General features: G+C 40.5%; 1 protein-coding gene across 1 annotated transcript in view; it reads right to left on the bottom strand.

Annotated features, from left to right (window-relative positions):
• Nucleotides 1–16172, bottom strand: part of COMMD10 (COMM domain containing 10) — a 484751-nt gene that overhangs the window by 12747 nt on the left and 455832 nt on the right. Inside the window, exon 6 of the mRNA XM_069753211.1 lies at nucleotides 5911–5970. Coding sequence (XP_069609312.1) covers nucleotides 5911–5970 — 60 coding nt within the window. The remainder of the gene's footprint in view (nucleotides 1–5910; nucleotides 5971–16172) is intronic.

Raw genomic sequence — 16172 nt, 5'->3', positions numbered from 1 at the left:
ATGGCTTTTAGCCAATAGAAACCCAAAAGCCATTATCTCAGTAAATTAGAATACTTTATAACACCAGCTTGAAAAATGATTTTAAAATCCCAAACTTTGGCCTACTCAAATATATGTTCATTAAATGCACTCAATATTTGGTTGGGGCTCCTTTTGCATCAATTACTGCATCAATGTGGCGTGGCATGGAGGTGATCAGCCAGTGGCACTGTGAGGTGTTATGGAAGCCCAGGTTGCTTTGATAGCAGCCTTCAGCTCATCTGCATTGTTGGGTTTGGTGTCTCATCTTCCTCTTGACAATACCCCATAGATTCTCCATGGAGTTAAAGTCAGGCGAGTTTGCTGGCCAATCAAGCACAGTGATAATGTTGTATTTAAACCAGGTATTGGTACTTTTGGCAGTGTGGAAAGGTGCCAAGTCCTGCTGGAGAGTAAAATTTCCATCTCCAAAAAGCTTGTCGGCAGAAAGAAGCATGAAGTGCTGTAACATTTCCTAGTAGACGGCTGCACGGACTTTGGCTTTGATAAAACACAGTGGACCTACACCAGCAGATGACATGGCTCCCTGAACCATCACTGATTGTGGAAACTTCACACTAGCCTCCAAGCAGCTTGGATTTTGGGCTTCTCCACTCTTCCTACAGACTCTGGGACCTTGATTTCCAAATGAAATGCAACATTTACTTTAATCTGAAAACAACCCCTTGGACCACTGAGCAACAGTCCAGTTCTTATTCTCCTTGGCCCAGGTAAGACGCTTCTGGCGTTGTCCATTGGTCATGAGTGGCTTGACACAAGGAATGAGACACTTGTTCCCCATGTCCTGGATACGTCTTTGTGTGGTGGATCTTGAAGCAATGACTCCAGCAGCAGTCCACATCTTGTGAATCTCCCCCCAATTTTCGAATGGCCTTTTCATAACAATCCTTTCAAGGCTGTGGTTATCCTGGTTACTTGTGCACCTTTTTCTACCTCACATTGTCCTTCCAATCAAATTTCCATTAATATGCTTAGATACAGCACTCTGTGAACAGCCAGCTTCATTAGCAATGACCTTTTGTGGCTTATCCTCCTTGTGGAGTGTGTCAGTGACTGCCTTCTGGACATTTGGCAAGTCAGCAGTCTTCCCCATGATTGTGGAGCCTACTGAAACAGACTAAGGGACCATTTTAAATGCTTAGGAAGCCTTTGTAGGTGTTTCCTGTTAATTATTCTAATTTACTGAGATAATTAATTTTGGGTTTTCATTGGCTGTAAGCCATAATCATCAACATTAACATAAATAAACACTTGAAATAGATCACTCTGTTTGTAATGACTACATATAATATATGAGTTTCACTTTTTGTATTGAAGAACTGAGCTAAATTAACTTTTTTATATTCTAATTTTGTGAGAAGCATTTGTATATAAAGTCAAATTTCAACACTAATTAGTGAAATCGCTGACATTGAATTACTGATCATTAGATGCAAGAGAGAAAGAGGACTTGATCTGTATAGCGCCACCTGTTGGAAGCCGCAATCCATCAAGTCACTATCAACAGTCTTGCAATATAGCCGGCGTCACACTTAATGTATTACAAATCGGTCCGATTCTCTAGGCCGAGAGTCGCACGAGTGTTCTCCGTATGGTCATTCGTGTGTAATCTGTTTGCAATGAGATTTCCTTGCATCTTTGTATCCGTATGACACCCGTATGCAATGCGATTTTAACATGAGCTTTTGCATGCAGCAGTTCTCTGTCATTTTCACATCACTTTAAAACGAAATATTATTCAAAACACACATATACACTATATATATATGTATATATATATACAGTATGTATATGTAAATATATATATTAGACAGATAGAGTGACAGGTTAAAAGCTGGCAAATGATCTGCCGCGTACAGTATAATCACAGAGTGACAGGTAAGAATAGAATAGATAGAATATAAATATACACATAGAATACATATATATATATATATATATATATATACACACACACACGTCAGTAACACACACACACATATATATATATATATATATATATATATATATATATATATATATATATATATATGTATTTATAATGCACAGAAAGAAAGATAGAAGAAAAGCCGGTAATTCATCTGCTGGCTTCTGTAAAATCAGTGCAGGAGCCGACAGGATAGAAGAGATGGATTACATACAGTAAATACATATAGAAAGGGTAGATATATAGATGTCAGTGACAAATACAATTAATACAATGTGTGCAAATTACTGGACATGTATGTAATTAATAAAATATTATTTTGTGGAAAAAAGGGAGTGGGCTCCAGCGCAGTTTTTGCAACCAAGAGAGGGAAAGCTAGCGACTGGGGGCAGATGTTTATAGCCTGGGAAGGGGGTAATACCCATGGAGCTTAAAATAAAAATGATGTTGGGTCCCCCTAGAATTAATAACCAGCAAAGGCTATGCAGACAGCTGCGGGCTGATATTAATAGCCTAGGAAGGGGCCATGGATATTGGCCCCTCCCTGGCTAAAAATATCAGCACTCAGCCACCCCAGAAAAGGGGCATCTCTAAGATGCACCATTTTGGCACTTAGCCTCGCTCTTCCCACTTACCCTGTAGCAGTGGCAAGTGGGGTAATAGTTGTGGGGTTGATGCCACCTTTGTATTGTAAGGCGGCATCAAGCACACGGCTTAGTAATGGAGAGGTGACAATAAGACAAAATAAAGACACAGCCAGAATAAAGTCTTTTAATGAAATAAAACACAACACAGTTTTCCCATTTTATTATTACTCCGTATCCATGCGAAGGCCTTGATCTTCTGTAATAAAAATAAAAATAACAGACCAACAATATACCATACCAATATACCTGTCCGTAGTTATGTTCCATGCCGTTATCCATATCTGGGGTATATACAGTTTTCAACCAGGACGGTGCCAAGATGCGACCACCCCGGCTGAAAACCACTGGTGAATGAGGAGATGCTGCCAGCGCAGCTTCAGTGACTAGCAGGGCCATAACTGATGCTGCACTACCTCACAGCCTGACCTGCACAGAACTCTGGAGCGTGGGAAAATGCCATTTAATTTTCCCACACTCCAGAGTTCAGCACAGGTCAGGCTGTGAGGCAGCGCAGCATCAGTGACGGCACTGCTAGTCACTGCAGCTCCGCTCTCAGCAGCTCATTCACCAGTGGCTAGGTGAGAGGCTCTGGACTGAGATCTAAGGGGTAACGCTTCTCCTTGTAGAGTGACATACCAATGGAAGGCCATCCATCCATTCATCTAAATTTTCCTTTCCTTATTTTTTCCATTCATCTAAATTTTCCTTTCCATATTTTTTCTGCTCAGTGTTCTCTTTCTTTAATTTATTATACTTTGAAATAGAAACCAATAAAAACCAATAAAATATTTTGTGTATTATAGATTTTTGTTTCTTCTAAAAAGGTATATAAATCGTGGTTCTTCCCAATATTCTCACTTTAATTAATTGGGTCCAATTCATTTGTGGATTTGTGTGCCTTTTCTGTCTAGTTTTTGTTGTTTTAGCCTGTTTTTCATTTGATCCTAATTCTTCTTTTACATTGCGGTAATGTTATTTGTGATGGCCTGTTTGTTTTTATTTTTATGTTCTCCATTGTGGGCTGGGTTGGGGGATTCCAGATGGTGTCAGCTGATTCATCAATTGTGAGGTTTGCAAAATCTTTGTATAAATGTACTGCAGTCCAGATATTTTACGGTAAATCTTCCACCATTTTAGCAGAACATATGTGCTTTTTTTCCGGGGTAAAAAAAATAAAGAACAGCTTTATTTTGCATAAAATTCATGACCCATGTGCCATTGTGATGAATATGGGACAAAAACCTTCAGCAAATAACACAAGTAAAAAAAGACCAAAAAAGACTAAAATAAATCTAAAATTATGAATCTGGCCCTTCATGATTATGTTTTTTTCTACATCAGAAGTAGTGGAGTGTTCTTTCGCTTGTTGCTTACTAATTTCCTGTTTTGAATAAAGAAGTTCCAGGGCGCTTCCTTGAGAGGATCCTTAACTCATTTAGGAATAAGAGGGTTATATAGTCAAAGAACTAAATATCTCTGATGGTGAATCAGATGATATTTTATTGGCTAAGTAAAATGCTAAATGTTATAAAAGACAATTAAAACATTTTTTGCTATAAAAATAAACACAACGCGTTTCGGACATGTAGGCCTTCATCATGTGTATAATAAAATGATTTTGTTGTTAGCTATTTATACCCCATTTTCATTGCTAATGGGTGTGGTTGTACTAACTGAGGAACAAATCGCTATCTATCAAACTCTTTAGCAGTTAAAGCACATACATTACAACTTCAACCCCAAGAAAATAATGTTTTTTACATAAATTATCTTTATTACTTTCTCATAAACATTAACAATCTCTAACAAAAGCGTTTATCTCTTATCATGTAATATCTGATCTGTTCGAACTTATTGGTATCCCAATTCTCTTTAGTTTTACTCCACGAGAGATAATACTTTTTTTTATTTTTCTTTCCAAGTGTCAGTTGCTTGGGAGTCAATGACAAAGTCTGTCTAAAAGTGACATGCATTATAGAATAACCTTTTGGCTCAGTTTGAAGCATGAAAAGGTCACCTCTCTAATAGTCGTGTCTGCATATTACTCTTCTATACTACATTTCAGGTTTGAAGATCCTCAATAAAGAAAGATCTTCATATAATGTAAATAATATTTTTCATTTAAGCGGGTATCCGGGACTCTAGAAAAAAAAAAAAAATCTTAGCACTAACAGGCATGTCACTGCAGCTTACCTGACCGTTGTGCCCGAAGCGCCGCTTTTCCCTGGCACAGAGCGGTCTGTCCTGTCGGGGATTCAGAAGCCTCTGCTGACGTCACGTCTACACAGCAGAGGCTTCTTTTCTGCTCCGTCGATGGGGCATGACTTCGAAGGTTTGACAGCCAGATCACCGCTGCCTAACTGGGGGAGCCAGCTGTCAATTAGGATGACCTCGGAAGTCGCACCCCGTCGCTTCAGCAAAGGCAGCTGAATCCCCGGCAGGAGCGATCTGTGACAGCTCTGTGCCAGGGAAGAACGTCACCTTGCACAACATGCAGATAAGTTGCAATTACCTGTTTGTTATTGATTAGATTCTTTTTTGTAAAGCTAGCTCTGTTGTCAACCTTTTTGTATGCATATTTTTTTATGCTTTAAGCGTCATAATCTCAACTTCTCGATTGCCGGAGGTACCAGGTGCTCCTGCTTGATTGACACTTCAGGCCAGTGGCATTGTTGTGTTGCTGATCTGAACTGTGCGCCTACAATGCTGCTCTAGAAGGCACCTTTGTCTTTACAGCATTGGAAGCGCAGTGAAACTGAAGTTAGACTCATCAGAAAATAACCACAAGCTCCAGCGATCCTGGCCATCTTCAATGCAGTGCTTACAAGCTTACCATAAAACAGTAAAACAGCTTGAAAGCACTGCACATCCCTGTGGCAAAAAGCAGTAAACAATAAAATAAAAAGTAAACAAATTTAGGGGAAAACGGACCAATCTGAATAAGTAAATTACAAAACTGATTATTTTTATAAGCACTTTGCAAATGTTCCCATCTTAGAAGAGAGGAATAAGTCTTTAATCAGTTGTGGCAGTCATTTGTGACAAAAGTAAGTGCAGCCATATTGTTTGTCACTTTGTTAAAATATCAAGCAGAGACAACGACAATAAAGAGCGCATATTATTTTCTACATTACTGCTAAGGTACAGCAACAAGCTGCGAGTATTCTAGTAGCCCATATGCTAATAATGGCATCACTAGCAAAGCAGTGCAGATCAGCAGATGGGCCTTACACTAGCAGGTTTCACAGCTGTAACAATGAATAGGGCAGGGGTACAGAATACAAATAAAGGCACTACCTTGTTATAAAACTCCAAAAGTTCCTGGTGGTTAAACTCCACAAATATCTTCTCCAGATTCTAGAAGATAAAATAAAGACTAATTATCTTTATGCCAGAAAACATGTCACATTAACATCATCAACTGGAAATGCCATACAGGCATGTGGCACATTACATAACAGATAACAAAGAAAATCCCTCAATACATGAATGAAGCCACTTTCACATAGGGAGATAATGATATTGAATTCACTGCGTATTCTAGCCTTCATGGTCAAGGTGGTGATCCTAGTCATTGATTTACAGCCCTACACTTATCAGTGTACCTGGAGAAAGACCTGTCAATCACTGAGTAGCCCCGCCCCCTTGACGGCTAAACTAAGAGATTTTCATGCATAAAATACAAATTATACTGAATCATTTCCCTCAAAACTATAGAAATCGGCATATTCTACTACATGTTGCTTGCAGACCCAGCTACTTGTACAGTTTGCATTTACAGAATATGAGCATATGGAGACTTATTTTTTTTCTAAATGCATGTATTTTTGGCTGCAAAGCATCTTTGGACGGCTTAGCTTCTCCAGCCTCTATGTATCACAGTTCACAGCTAATCGCAGAATGAGTCAACAGTGAAATCCATCAGTGAGCTTGTCTGATGGCTAGGTCTCTAGTCTCTCTTCTCCTGAATAATCCCCGAAGCTGATTTATGGCCAATTTCTGATCATTTACAACTCGTATCACAAAAATAGCTCTAAACTGACTGAAAAATGAAAGTATGCTCACACAATGGCCCTTGCCAGAAGACGACTCAAGGCCTTTGGTGGGGATTCCTTGCCAGTTGTAAGTAAGGATGCTGAGGCTCGGCAGGTAATTACATATACATTATAGGGATGCAGTCACTTTTGGGCAGCAGGTAGCATTCACACAGAAATGTAGTTTCTTAGTCAAACTGGGAGGTTTATTGAAGTGCAGAAACTTACAGCACCATGAAAAACAAACAGCCTTTCTCCAGCATAAAGAAACAAAATAAACAGTCCATATACAGGCAGATGAGGGCTGACCAGTGCAGAGTAATGTCCAGTTGTCTCTCAAGTTCTGTCAGAGAGACGCGCACCAAGAGGTCTTTTCACCTCTCCTCTCAGATATAGACCACAGTCTCTCACCCGTGCGGTAATCCGGGCACTTCTCCTGGCTCAATGTAGTCAGTAATAGTGATGGGCGACAGTGCTCCAAACTGCTGATACTCAATCGAGTGCTCGCATCTCTGTAAATGAATTATCTGAGTCGGGTGTAGAGAGAGAGAAAGAGAGAAAGAGAAAAAGAGAAAGAAAGAGAGAGAAAGAAAAAGAGAGAAGAGAGAGAAAAAGAGAAAAAGAGAAAGAGGAATAGAGAGCAAAAGAGAAAAAGAAAGATAACGAGAGAGAGAAAGAGACATACAAAGATAGAGAGAGAAAGAGAACAGAGAAAGAGAGAAGAGAAAAGAGACAAAGATAGAACAATAGAGAAAGAGAGAAAGGAACAGAGAGCGAAAGAGAAAAAGAAAGAAAGAGAAAAATAGAGAGAATGCGAAAGAGAGAAGAGAAACAGAGGAATAGAGAGTGAAAAAGAGAGAAAGAGAAAAAGAAAGAAAGAGGAGAGAAAGAAAAAGAGAAAGGAGAAGAATAGAGAGCGAAAGAGAAAAAAAGAGAAAGCGAGAGAAAAATAGAGAGAGAGAGAGAGAGAATTTTTCTGTCTTCTGGAAAAATGCTTGCATTTGCCATTCACTTCCATTATGCTCGCTACTCAAGTCGAGCACATCCGAGCGTCCGACCTGCTAGATTCGAATACAGAGCACTCAAGCATTTCACTGTGCGGTCATCACTAGTCAGCAGCAAACAGTATTCTGCAGCTCCCAGAAGAATCTGCAGACTGCTCTGTTCCCCAGCACACCGCACGCCAAGTGAACCTATTTCGTGGTTCATGACAAAACTAGGCATTGCTTTTTACTTACAGCAGGGTATATATTTATTTTGTTTCTATATTAGGCTTTGTTTAAAACAAAAAAAATAACAAAAAATAAATATCTATTTCTATAATTGCCTTGTAATGTTATCATTTCCTGTTCTGTCAATCTGTCACCGTATCCCAGAATTCCAAGACGAGGAAGTTCACCAACTGTCATATTGGGACACCGAAGTGATGGGTGTCTCAATATGGAAACTGCTGCTGGTACCAACCTATTGCGCGGTACCACCAGCGGAACACCGTCGCACAACACACACACTCTCTATATGCCGTACGCACCACTCACACACACACACTCACACATTCACACTTAGGCGCCTTTCACACATCAGTTTTCTTATATCAGTCGCAATCGACTTTTGAAAAAACGGAGAGTGGGGTGAGTGTGTCTGAGCGTGTACAGATCATACCACATTTTCTGGGCAGGGGAGGAAGCAAATGACAATACTGACATTACAGCAGGCGATCATAGAGGATACATTTTGTGAGGTAAAACATTTTTTAAAAACAGTCAGTGAAATATTTTACCTCACAAAATGAGCACACTGTGATCCCTTGCTGTAATGTCAGTATTATCTTTTGCTTCCTCCCCTACCCAGGAGCTGTGGTATGTTCGGTGCACGGTCAGGCACAGACAATTTTTAAAATGAACTTTTGTTCATGGGAAAACCCCTTTAAAAAGCAAATATCAATACCAACATGGCTCCTCATAAAAAGTACTCCAATGACAATGAAAGGAAAGCAGCAAAGGTACAACATTGAAGACAACAAAGGGCAAATGAGACTCTTGAAGAGCAACAGCATCGCTGGGACAAAAACAATGCATATAAGCGTAAGCGTCAAGCACATGAGTCCCCTGATGGAAAAGTCATTACATTATCACAGGATGCCACTAGGCAACAACAGCGCCGCTTGCCTGCCCCCATCGTGACATTACCGTCCTCCCTAGTATATATATATAATGTGTGTGTGTGTGTGTGTGTGTGTGTGTGTGTGTGTGTGTGTGTGTGTGTGTGTGTGTGTGTGTGTGTAGCTCAGGCCTGGTTGTGAAAAAAATACTGGACATTCTCTAGCGAGTTACTGGGAAATTGTGCCAAAAAGTATATCTACACATGTATACCCGATTATTGGTATACTTTTCAATATAACGCAATCCTGCAGTGAATACAACACTTGGCAAGCTTTTCTTAGAATTACAATAGGTCATTAGGCTATCCATGAAACTAGAGGGCATACAGAGTCGCATACACCATGGCTACATGAGTCGGAAGACATTTGGAGATATTTGCAGCCTATCTGTAGAATGTATGAACAGTGCATTAACTTGTAAACCATTAAATAATGCACCTTAGTACATAAGTATAGGAGGACAATGATTTTCTTCTGAAATAAATAGACTGTAATACCTACAATAGATTATGCAAGTATTGTTGACATCGAGCTTGATTAAAAGCATTGCCTAGGTTTTACTGATTGGAAATCGCTCCATGCATTCCATCAAACACAGCCGCATCGTCGCTGTACAGTAAACTCAGCCACTAGATTCATTACTATTCTGTAGAGAGTTATGCAAAGTCAATAATGCATTAACTCTCCTTAAAGTGAATACATGTTAATGCTTCACCACCAGTCAACTTCTCACTAAATTTAATAGCAAGATGAGAAAGTCAGAGGATCCCACAGAAATACCAATACACCTAATATACATTATTGGAATTCATTCTGCATAGAAACCAGGTTTCAGGCTGAAGCTGCAGCAGTAAATTACAAGCAAAATCTGCAATGAATTTCCACCGTTTGGATACAAACGAATATAAAACACAACTAGTAATTGCTGCCTTTTTTTTTTCACCAAATGTATTTACACTTAGAAATAACCAAATGCATTCAGCTGATCCATACCAGGCAGACGTTAACATTCTGGACCCTGGGGTAGCTGGGATAACGCACCTTTAAGATAGATAAAGGCGCAAAAGATCCGGATTTTTACTGATGAGCAAATCGATTACATACATAGTAACATAGTAACATAGTTAGTAAGGCCGAAAAAAGACATTTGTCCATCCAGTTCAGCCTATATTCCATCATAATAAATCCCCAGATCTACGTCCTTCTACAGAACCTAATAATTGTATGATACAATATTGTTCTGCTCCAGGAAGACATCCGGGCCTCTCTTGAACCCCTCGACTGAGTTCGCCATCACCACCTCCTCAGGCAAGCAATTCCAGATTCTCACTGCCCTAACAGTAAAGAATCCTCTTCTATGTTGGTGGAAAAACCTTCTCTCCTCCAGACGCAAAGAATGCCCCCTTGTGCCCGTCACCTTCCTTGGTATAAACAGATCCTCAGCGAGATATTTGTATTGTCCCCTTATATACTTATACATGGTTATTAGATCGCCCCTCAGTCGTCTTTTTTCTAGACTAAATAATCCTAATTTCGCTAATCTATCTGGGTATTGTAGTTCTCCCATCCCCTTTATTAATTTTGTTGCCCTCCTTTGTACTCTCTCTAGTTCCATTATATCCTTCCTGAGCACCGGTGCCCAAAACTGGACACAGTACTCCATGTGCGGTCTAACTAGGGATTTGTACAGAGGCAGTATAATGCTCTCATCATGTGTATCCAGACCTCTTTTAATGCACCCCATGATCCTGTTTGCCTTGGCAGCTGCTGCCTGGCACTGGCTGCTCCAGGTAAGTTTATCATTAACTAGGATCCCCAAGTCCTTCTCCCTGTCAGATTTACCCAGTGGTTTCCCATTCAGTGTGTAATGGTGACATTGATTCCTTCTTCCCATGTGTATAACCTTACATTTATCATTGTTAAACCTCATCTGCCACCTTTCAGCCCAAGTTTCCAACTTATCCAGATCCATCTGTAGCAGAATACTATCTTCACTTGTATTAACTGCTTTACATAGTTTTGTATCATCTGCAAATATCGATATTTTACTGTGTAAACCTTCACCAGATCATTAATGAATATGTTGAAGAGAACAGGTCCCAATACTGACCCCTGCGGTACCCCACTGGTCACAGCGACCCAGTTAGAGACTATACCATTTATAACCACCCTCTGCTTTCTATCACTAAGCCAGTTACTAACCCATTTACACACAATTTCCCCCAGACCAAGCATTCTCATTTTGTGTACCAACCTCTTGTGCGGCACGGTATCAAACGCTTTGGAAAAATCGAGATATACCACGTCCAATGACTCACCGTGGTCCAGCCTATAGCTTACCTCTTCATAAAAACTGATTAGATTGGTTTGACAGGAGCGATTTCTCATAAACCCATGCTGATATGGAGTTAAACAGTTATTCTCATTGAGATAATCCAGAATAACATCCCTCAGAAACCCTTCAAATATTTTACCAACAATAGAGGTTAGACTTACTGGCCTATAATTTCCAGGTTCACTTTTAGAGCCCTTTTTGAATATTGGCACCACATTTGCTATGTGCCAATCCTGCGGAACAGACCCTGTCGCTATAGAGTCCCTAAAAATAAGAAATAATGGTTTATCTATTTCATTACTTAGTTCTCTTAGTACTCGTGGGTGTATGCCATCCGGACCCGGAGATTTATCTATTTTAATCTTATTTAGCCGGTTTCGCACCTCTTCTTGGGTTAGATTGGTGACCCTTAATATAGGGTTTTCATTGTTTCTTGGGATTTCACCTAGCATTTCATTTTCCACTGTGAATACCGTGGAGAAGAAGGTGTTTAATATGTTAGCTTTTTCCTCGTCATCTACAACCATTCTTTCCTCACTATTTTTTAAGGGGCCTACATTTTCAGTTTTTATTCTTTTACTATTGATATAGTTGAAGAACAGTTTGGGATTAGTTTTACTCTCCTTAGCAATGTGCTTCTCTGTTTCCTTTTTGGCAGCTTTAATTAGTTTTTTAGATAAAGTATTTTTCTCCCTATAGTTTTTTAGAGCTTCAATGGTGCCATCCTGCTTTAGTAGTGCAAATGCTTTCTTTTTACTGTTAATTGCCTGTCTTACTTCTTTGTTTAGCCACATTGGGTTTTTCCTATTTCTAGTCCTTTTATTCCCACAAGGTATAAACCGCTTACACTGCCTATTTAGGATGTTCTTAAACATTTCCCATTTATTATCTGTATTCTTATTTCTGAGGATATTGTCCCAGTCTACCAGATTAAGGGCATCTCTAAGCTGGTCAAACTTTGCCTTCCTAAAGTTCAGTGTTTTTGTGACTCCCTGACAAGTCCCCCTAGTGAAAGACAGGTGAAACTGTACAATATTGTGGTCGCTATTTCCTAGATGCCCGACCACCTGCAGATTTGTTATTCTGTCAGGTCTATTAGATAGTATTAGGTCTAAAAGTGCTGCTCCTCTGGTTGGATTCTGCACCAATTGTGAAAGATAATTTTTCTTGGTTATTAGCAGAAACCTGTTGCCTTTATGGGTTTCACAGGTTTCTGTTTCCCAGTTAATATCCGGGTAGTTAAAGTCCCCCATAACCAGGACCTCATTATGGGTTGCAGCTTCATCTATCTGCTTTAGAAGTAGACTTTCCATGGTTTCTGTTATATTTGGGGGTTTGTAACAGACCCCAATGAGAATTTTGTTACCATTTTTCCCTCCATGAATTTCGACCCATATGGACTCAACATCCTCATTTCCTTCGCTAATATCCTCCCTTAAAGTGGACTTTAGACAAGACTTTACATAGAGACAAACCCCTCCTCCTCTCCGATTTTTACGATCCTTTCTAAACAGACTGTAACCCTGTAAGTTAACTGCCCAGTCATAGCTTTCATCTAACCATGTCTCGGTTATTCCCACTATGTCAAAGTTACCTGTAGATATTTCTGCTTCTAGTTCTTCCATCTTGTTTGTCAGGCTTCTGGCGTTTGCAAGCATGCAGTTTAGAGGATTTTGTTTTGTTCCAATCTCCTCGCTGTGGATTGTTTTAGAAATGTTCTTACCTCCCTTCTGAGTATGTTTTCCTGGATCTTCTTTGTTCAAGTCTACTGTTTTTCTTCCCGTCCCCTCGTCTTCTAGTTTAACGCCCTCCTGATGAGTGTAGCGAGTCTTCTGGCGAATGTGTGTTTCCCAGGTTTGTTGAGGTGTAGTCCGTCTCTGGCGAGAAGTCCATCGTACAAGTAATTCACACCGTGGTCCAGGAATCCGAATCCTTGTTGTCTGCACCATCGTCTTAGCCAGTTGTTTGCATCAAGGATCCTGTTCCATCTCCTGGTGCCATGCCCGTCTACTGGAAGGATAGAAGAAAAAACTACCTGTGCATCCAGTTCCTTTACTTTCTTCCCCAACTCTTCAAAGTCTTTGCAGATTGTCGGTAGGTCCTTCCTTGCCGTGTCATTGGTGCCAACATGTATCAGAAGAAATGGGTGGACATCCTTGGAGTTGAAGAGCTTTGGTATCCTATCGGTCACATCCTTGATCATTGCACCTGGAAGGCAGCATACTTCTCTTGCAGTTATGTCCGGTCTGCAGATGGCTGCTTCTGTGCCTCTCAGTAGTGAGTCTCCCACCACCACCACTCTTCGTTGCTTCTTGGCTGTACTTTTTGCTGTCACTTGTTGCTGTGTGCCCTTTTCTTTTTTGCTTGCTGGTATTGCTTCATCCTTAGGTGTGCCATCTTCATCCTCTACAAAGATTTGATATCGGTTCTTCAGTTGTGTGGTTGGTGATTTCTCCATGGTCTTCTTGCTTCTTTTGGTCACATGCTTCCACTCATCTGCTTTTGGAGGTTCTCTGACACTTTTTTCACCTTCTGTGACCAGTAGAGATGCTTCTGTTCTGTCTAGAAAGTCTTCATTCTCTTTGATGAGTTTCAAAGTTGCTATTCTTTCTTCCAGACCCCGCACCTTTTCTTCTAAAAGGGCCACTAGTCTACACTTCTGACAGGTGAAATTTAATTCTTCTTCTGGTCGATCTGTGAACATGTAGCACATGCTGCAGCTCACCATGTAGGTTGTCACATCTGCCATGTTGCTCCTAGATCCTGCTGAGTTGCTGTGTGTTTTCCTTCTTGTGTAATCTACTCAGCCAAGCTCTCTTGCAATAATGTCCTACAGGCAAAAATTTGGTGATTCTTTCCAAGCAGCTGGTCCCGGCTGTACCCAACGATCTTCTAGCTTAGGGAGACTCTTCGCTTTCCCAGAAGGCACCTGGAATATGCAAATTAGCCTCCTCAAGCTTGAATCCCTGGTTTGGTGATTCTTTCTAAGCAGCTGGTCCCGGCTGTACCCAACGATCTTCTAGCTTAGGGAGACTCTTCGCTTTCCCAGAAGGCACCTGGAATATGCAAATTAGATTAGATACAAATCGATTTCATGTCAAATTTTGGGAAATTTTCTAAACAGGCAGCATGGTGGCTCAGTGGTTAGTACTGTATCCTTGCGCACTGGGGGTCCTGGGTTCAAATCCCACCAAGGACATCTGCAAGGAGTTTGCACGGGTTTCTTCTGGGTTCTCCCACATCTCAAATACATACTGATTGAGAATATAGATTGTGAGCCCCAATGGGGACAGCGATGATGATGTCTGTAAAGTGCTGAAGAATAGGATAGAGCTATACAAGTGAGTAAAATAAATAGAATCGGGCTACTTAACATGATTTGGGATGTGAATCACTAAAATTGGCCGCTGACATTTTAAACACTGGATCAGCCAGAGAAGGCTCAGAAGAACGTGGTCATGGCTGTGTTTCCCCATAACACCTTGTACTTCAAATCAAATCACAAGGTATTGCATAGCCAGTCAGGAGAGACTATCATAGACTGTATAAAACTAGAGGTAGGGAATGCAGCAGCCATTTCAGGGTGAATTTGGATAGTGAGAGGACATCATATCTCACAGCTTAGCCATATAGATAGGGAGAGATTGGCAGAAAATAATGAAGAAACTGTAAAGATAATGTATGACAGCATAGCCATATATGTTGAGGTGACTGTAACATTAAAAAAGGTGGCATTTGCATTAATGAGATTGACAGAGGTGGGATATAGACTTAGGGGACCTCAGAGTATCAAAGATTGCACATAACTTGTGCAAAGAAAATCACCTGAATATCCAAGGTCAACAAGGTCAAATTAGCTCACACACATGAACTAGACCACTTTCACATAGGGAGTTAGTGATAATGAAATCACTGCTTATTTTAGTCTTTGCAGTAAAGGGGGTTGGTGTTATTCAGTGATTTACAGCTTTATGTTCATCAGAGTGCCTAAAGAGGTATCACCGATACCCAGGGACTTCAGCATTGCCCCACTTCTGCTGCTGACTTCCTGAGGAAGGGACCATGCCTCCTGTGACCCCGCTCTTTCACCGCCGGCCCTCAGGTAAGATACCTTCAATTCGGACAAGAAGACGGACCCCCATCTTATAAAAATCTTTTTTCTGCTATTTTACACCCCAAAATTTGGGGTGCGTCTCATAGTCCAAAAAATACTGTATGTCCTAACTTCCATGTGCCTGGTTCCTTGGGAATCCATAGTACATGAGAACATTATATGTTGATATAATTAAGCTTGAAGACAGACTTGGACTGGCCCACAGGAGAATCCTAAGGTGGGCCTCTGTGCAGAAGTGGCCACCACCCTCTCATATGAGCAGCACTTGGCACTATATACTTGAATCACCATGTAAAGACAAAGGCGCCATCTTATTCATGTAACCGGCTCATTGTTTTGAGGATAATGTCACACTTGCATGTAGCAGAAAGTTGGGACCCTGAAGTTGGTTACTGGTGGACCTCTGGCACTGCATGAATTTATAGTATATGTCAGTATCTCGTTCAGATCCAGAGTGGAAACAGAAGTTACCTGGAGAAGAGGTTTCCGTTTGACCAACATAATACAGTCAAGACCTGTACTTCAAAGTGAACACAACCTCAACATTGATGTACATTTTTACAGAATAGAGTCATGGTCATCGACACAATCAGTTCGTGGAAAGTGGAAAAGCTGGAAAATCTGTATCTCAGCTGCAAGAGTTTAGGAATAATCATCTTTGGCATGTGTGATCACATATAGACCACTTAACAGGTTACACATGAAATCTACCATGAAAGAATAACACGTCTCTGCTGTAAAGATAAAGGAATAGTACAAGGAAACAAATTGCATGGTAAAAGCACTGGGCAGGCTGGACATCGTAATGGCAGCTGCATACAATATCGGAGCATACATACAACAGCTGGGATCAGTTTCAGAAACACATCACTATTCATGTGCATGAATGTTGCACTGGTAATCATGCACCTACAG

Source organism: Ranitomeya imitator, chromosome 1, assembly GCF_032444005.1.
Source record: "Ranitomeya imitator isolate aRanImi1 chromosome 1, aRanImi1.pri, whole genome shotgun sequence".
NCBI lineage: Eukaryota > Metazoa > Chordata > Amphibia > Anura > Dendrobatidae > Ranitomeya > Ranitomeya imitator.
The sequence above is the reverse complement of the archived record's forward strand: the minus strand, read 5'-3'. Positions and strand labels throughout refer to the sequence as shown.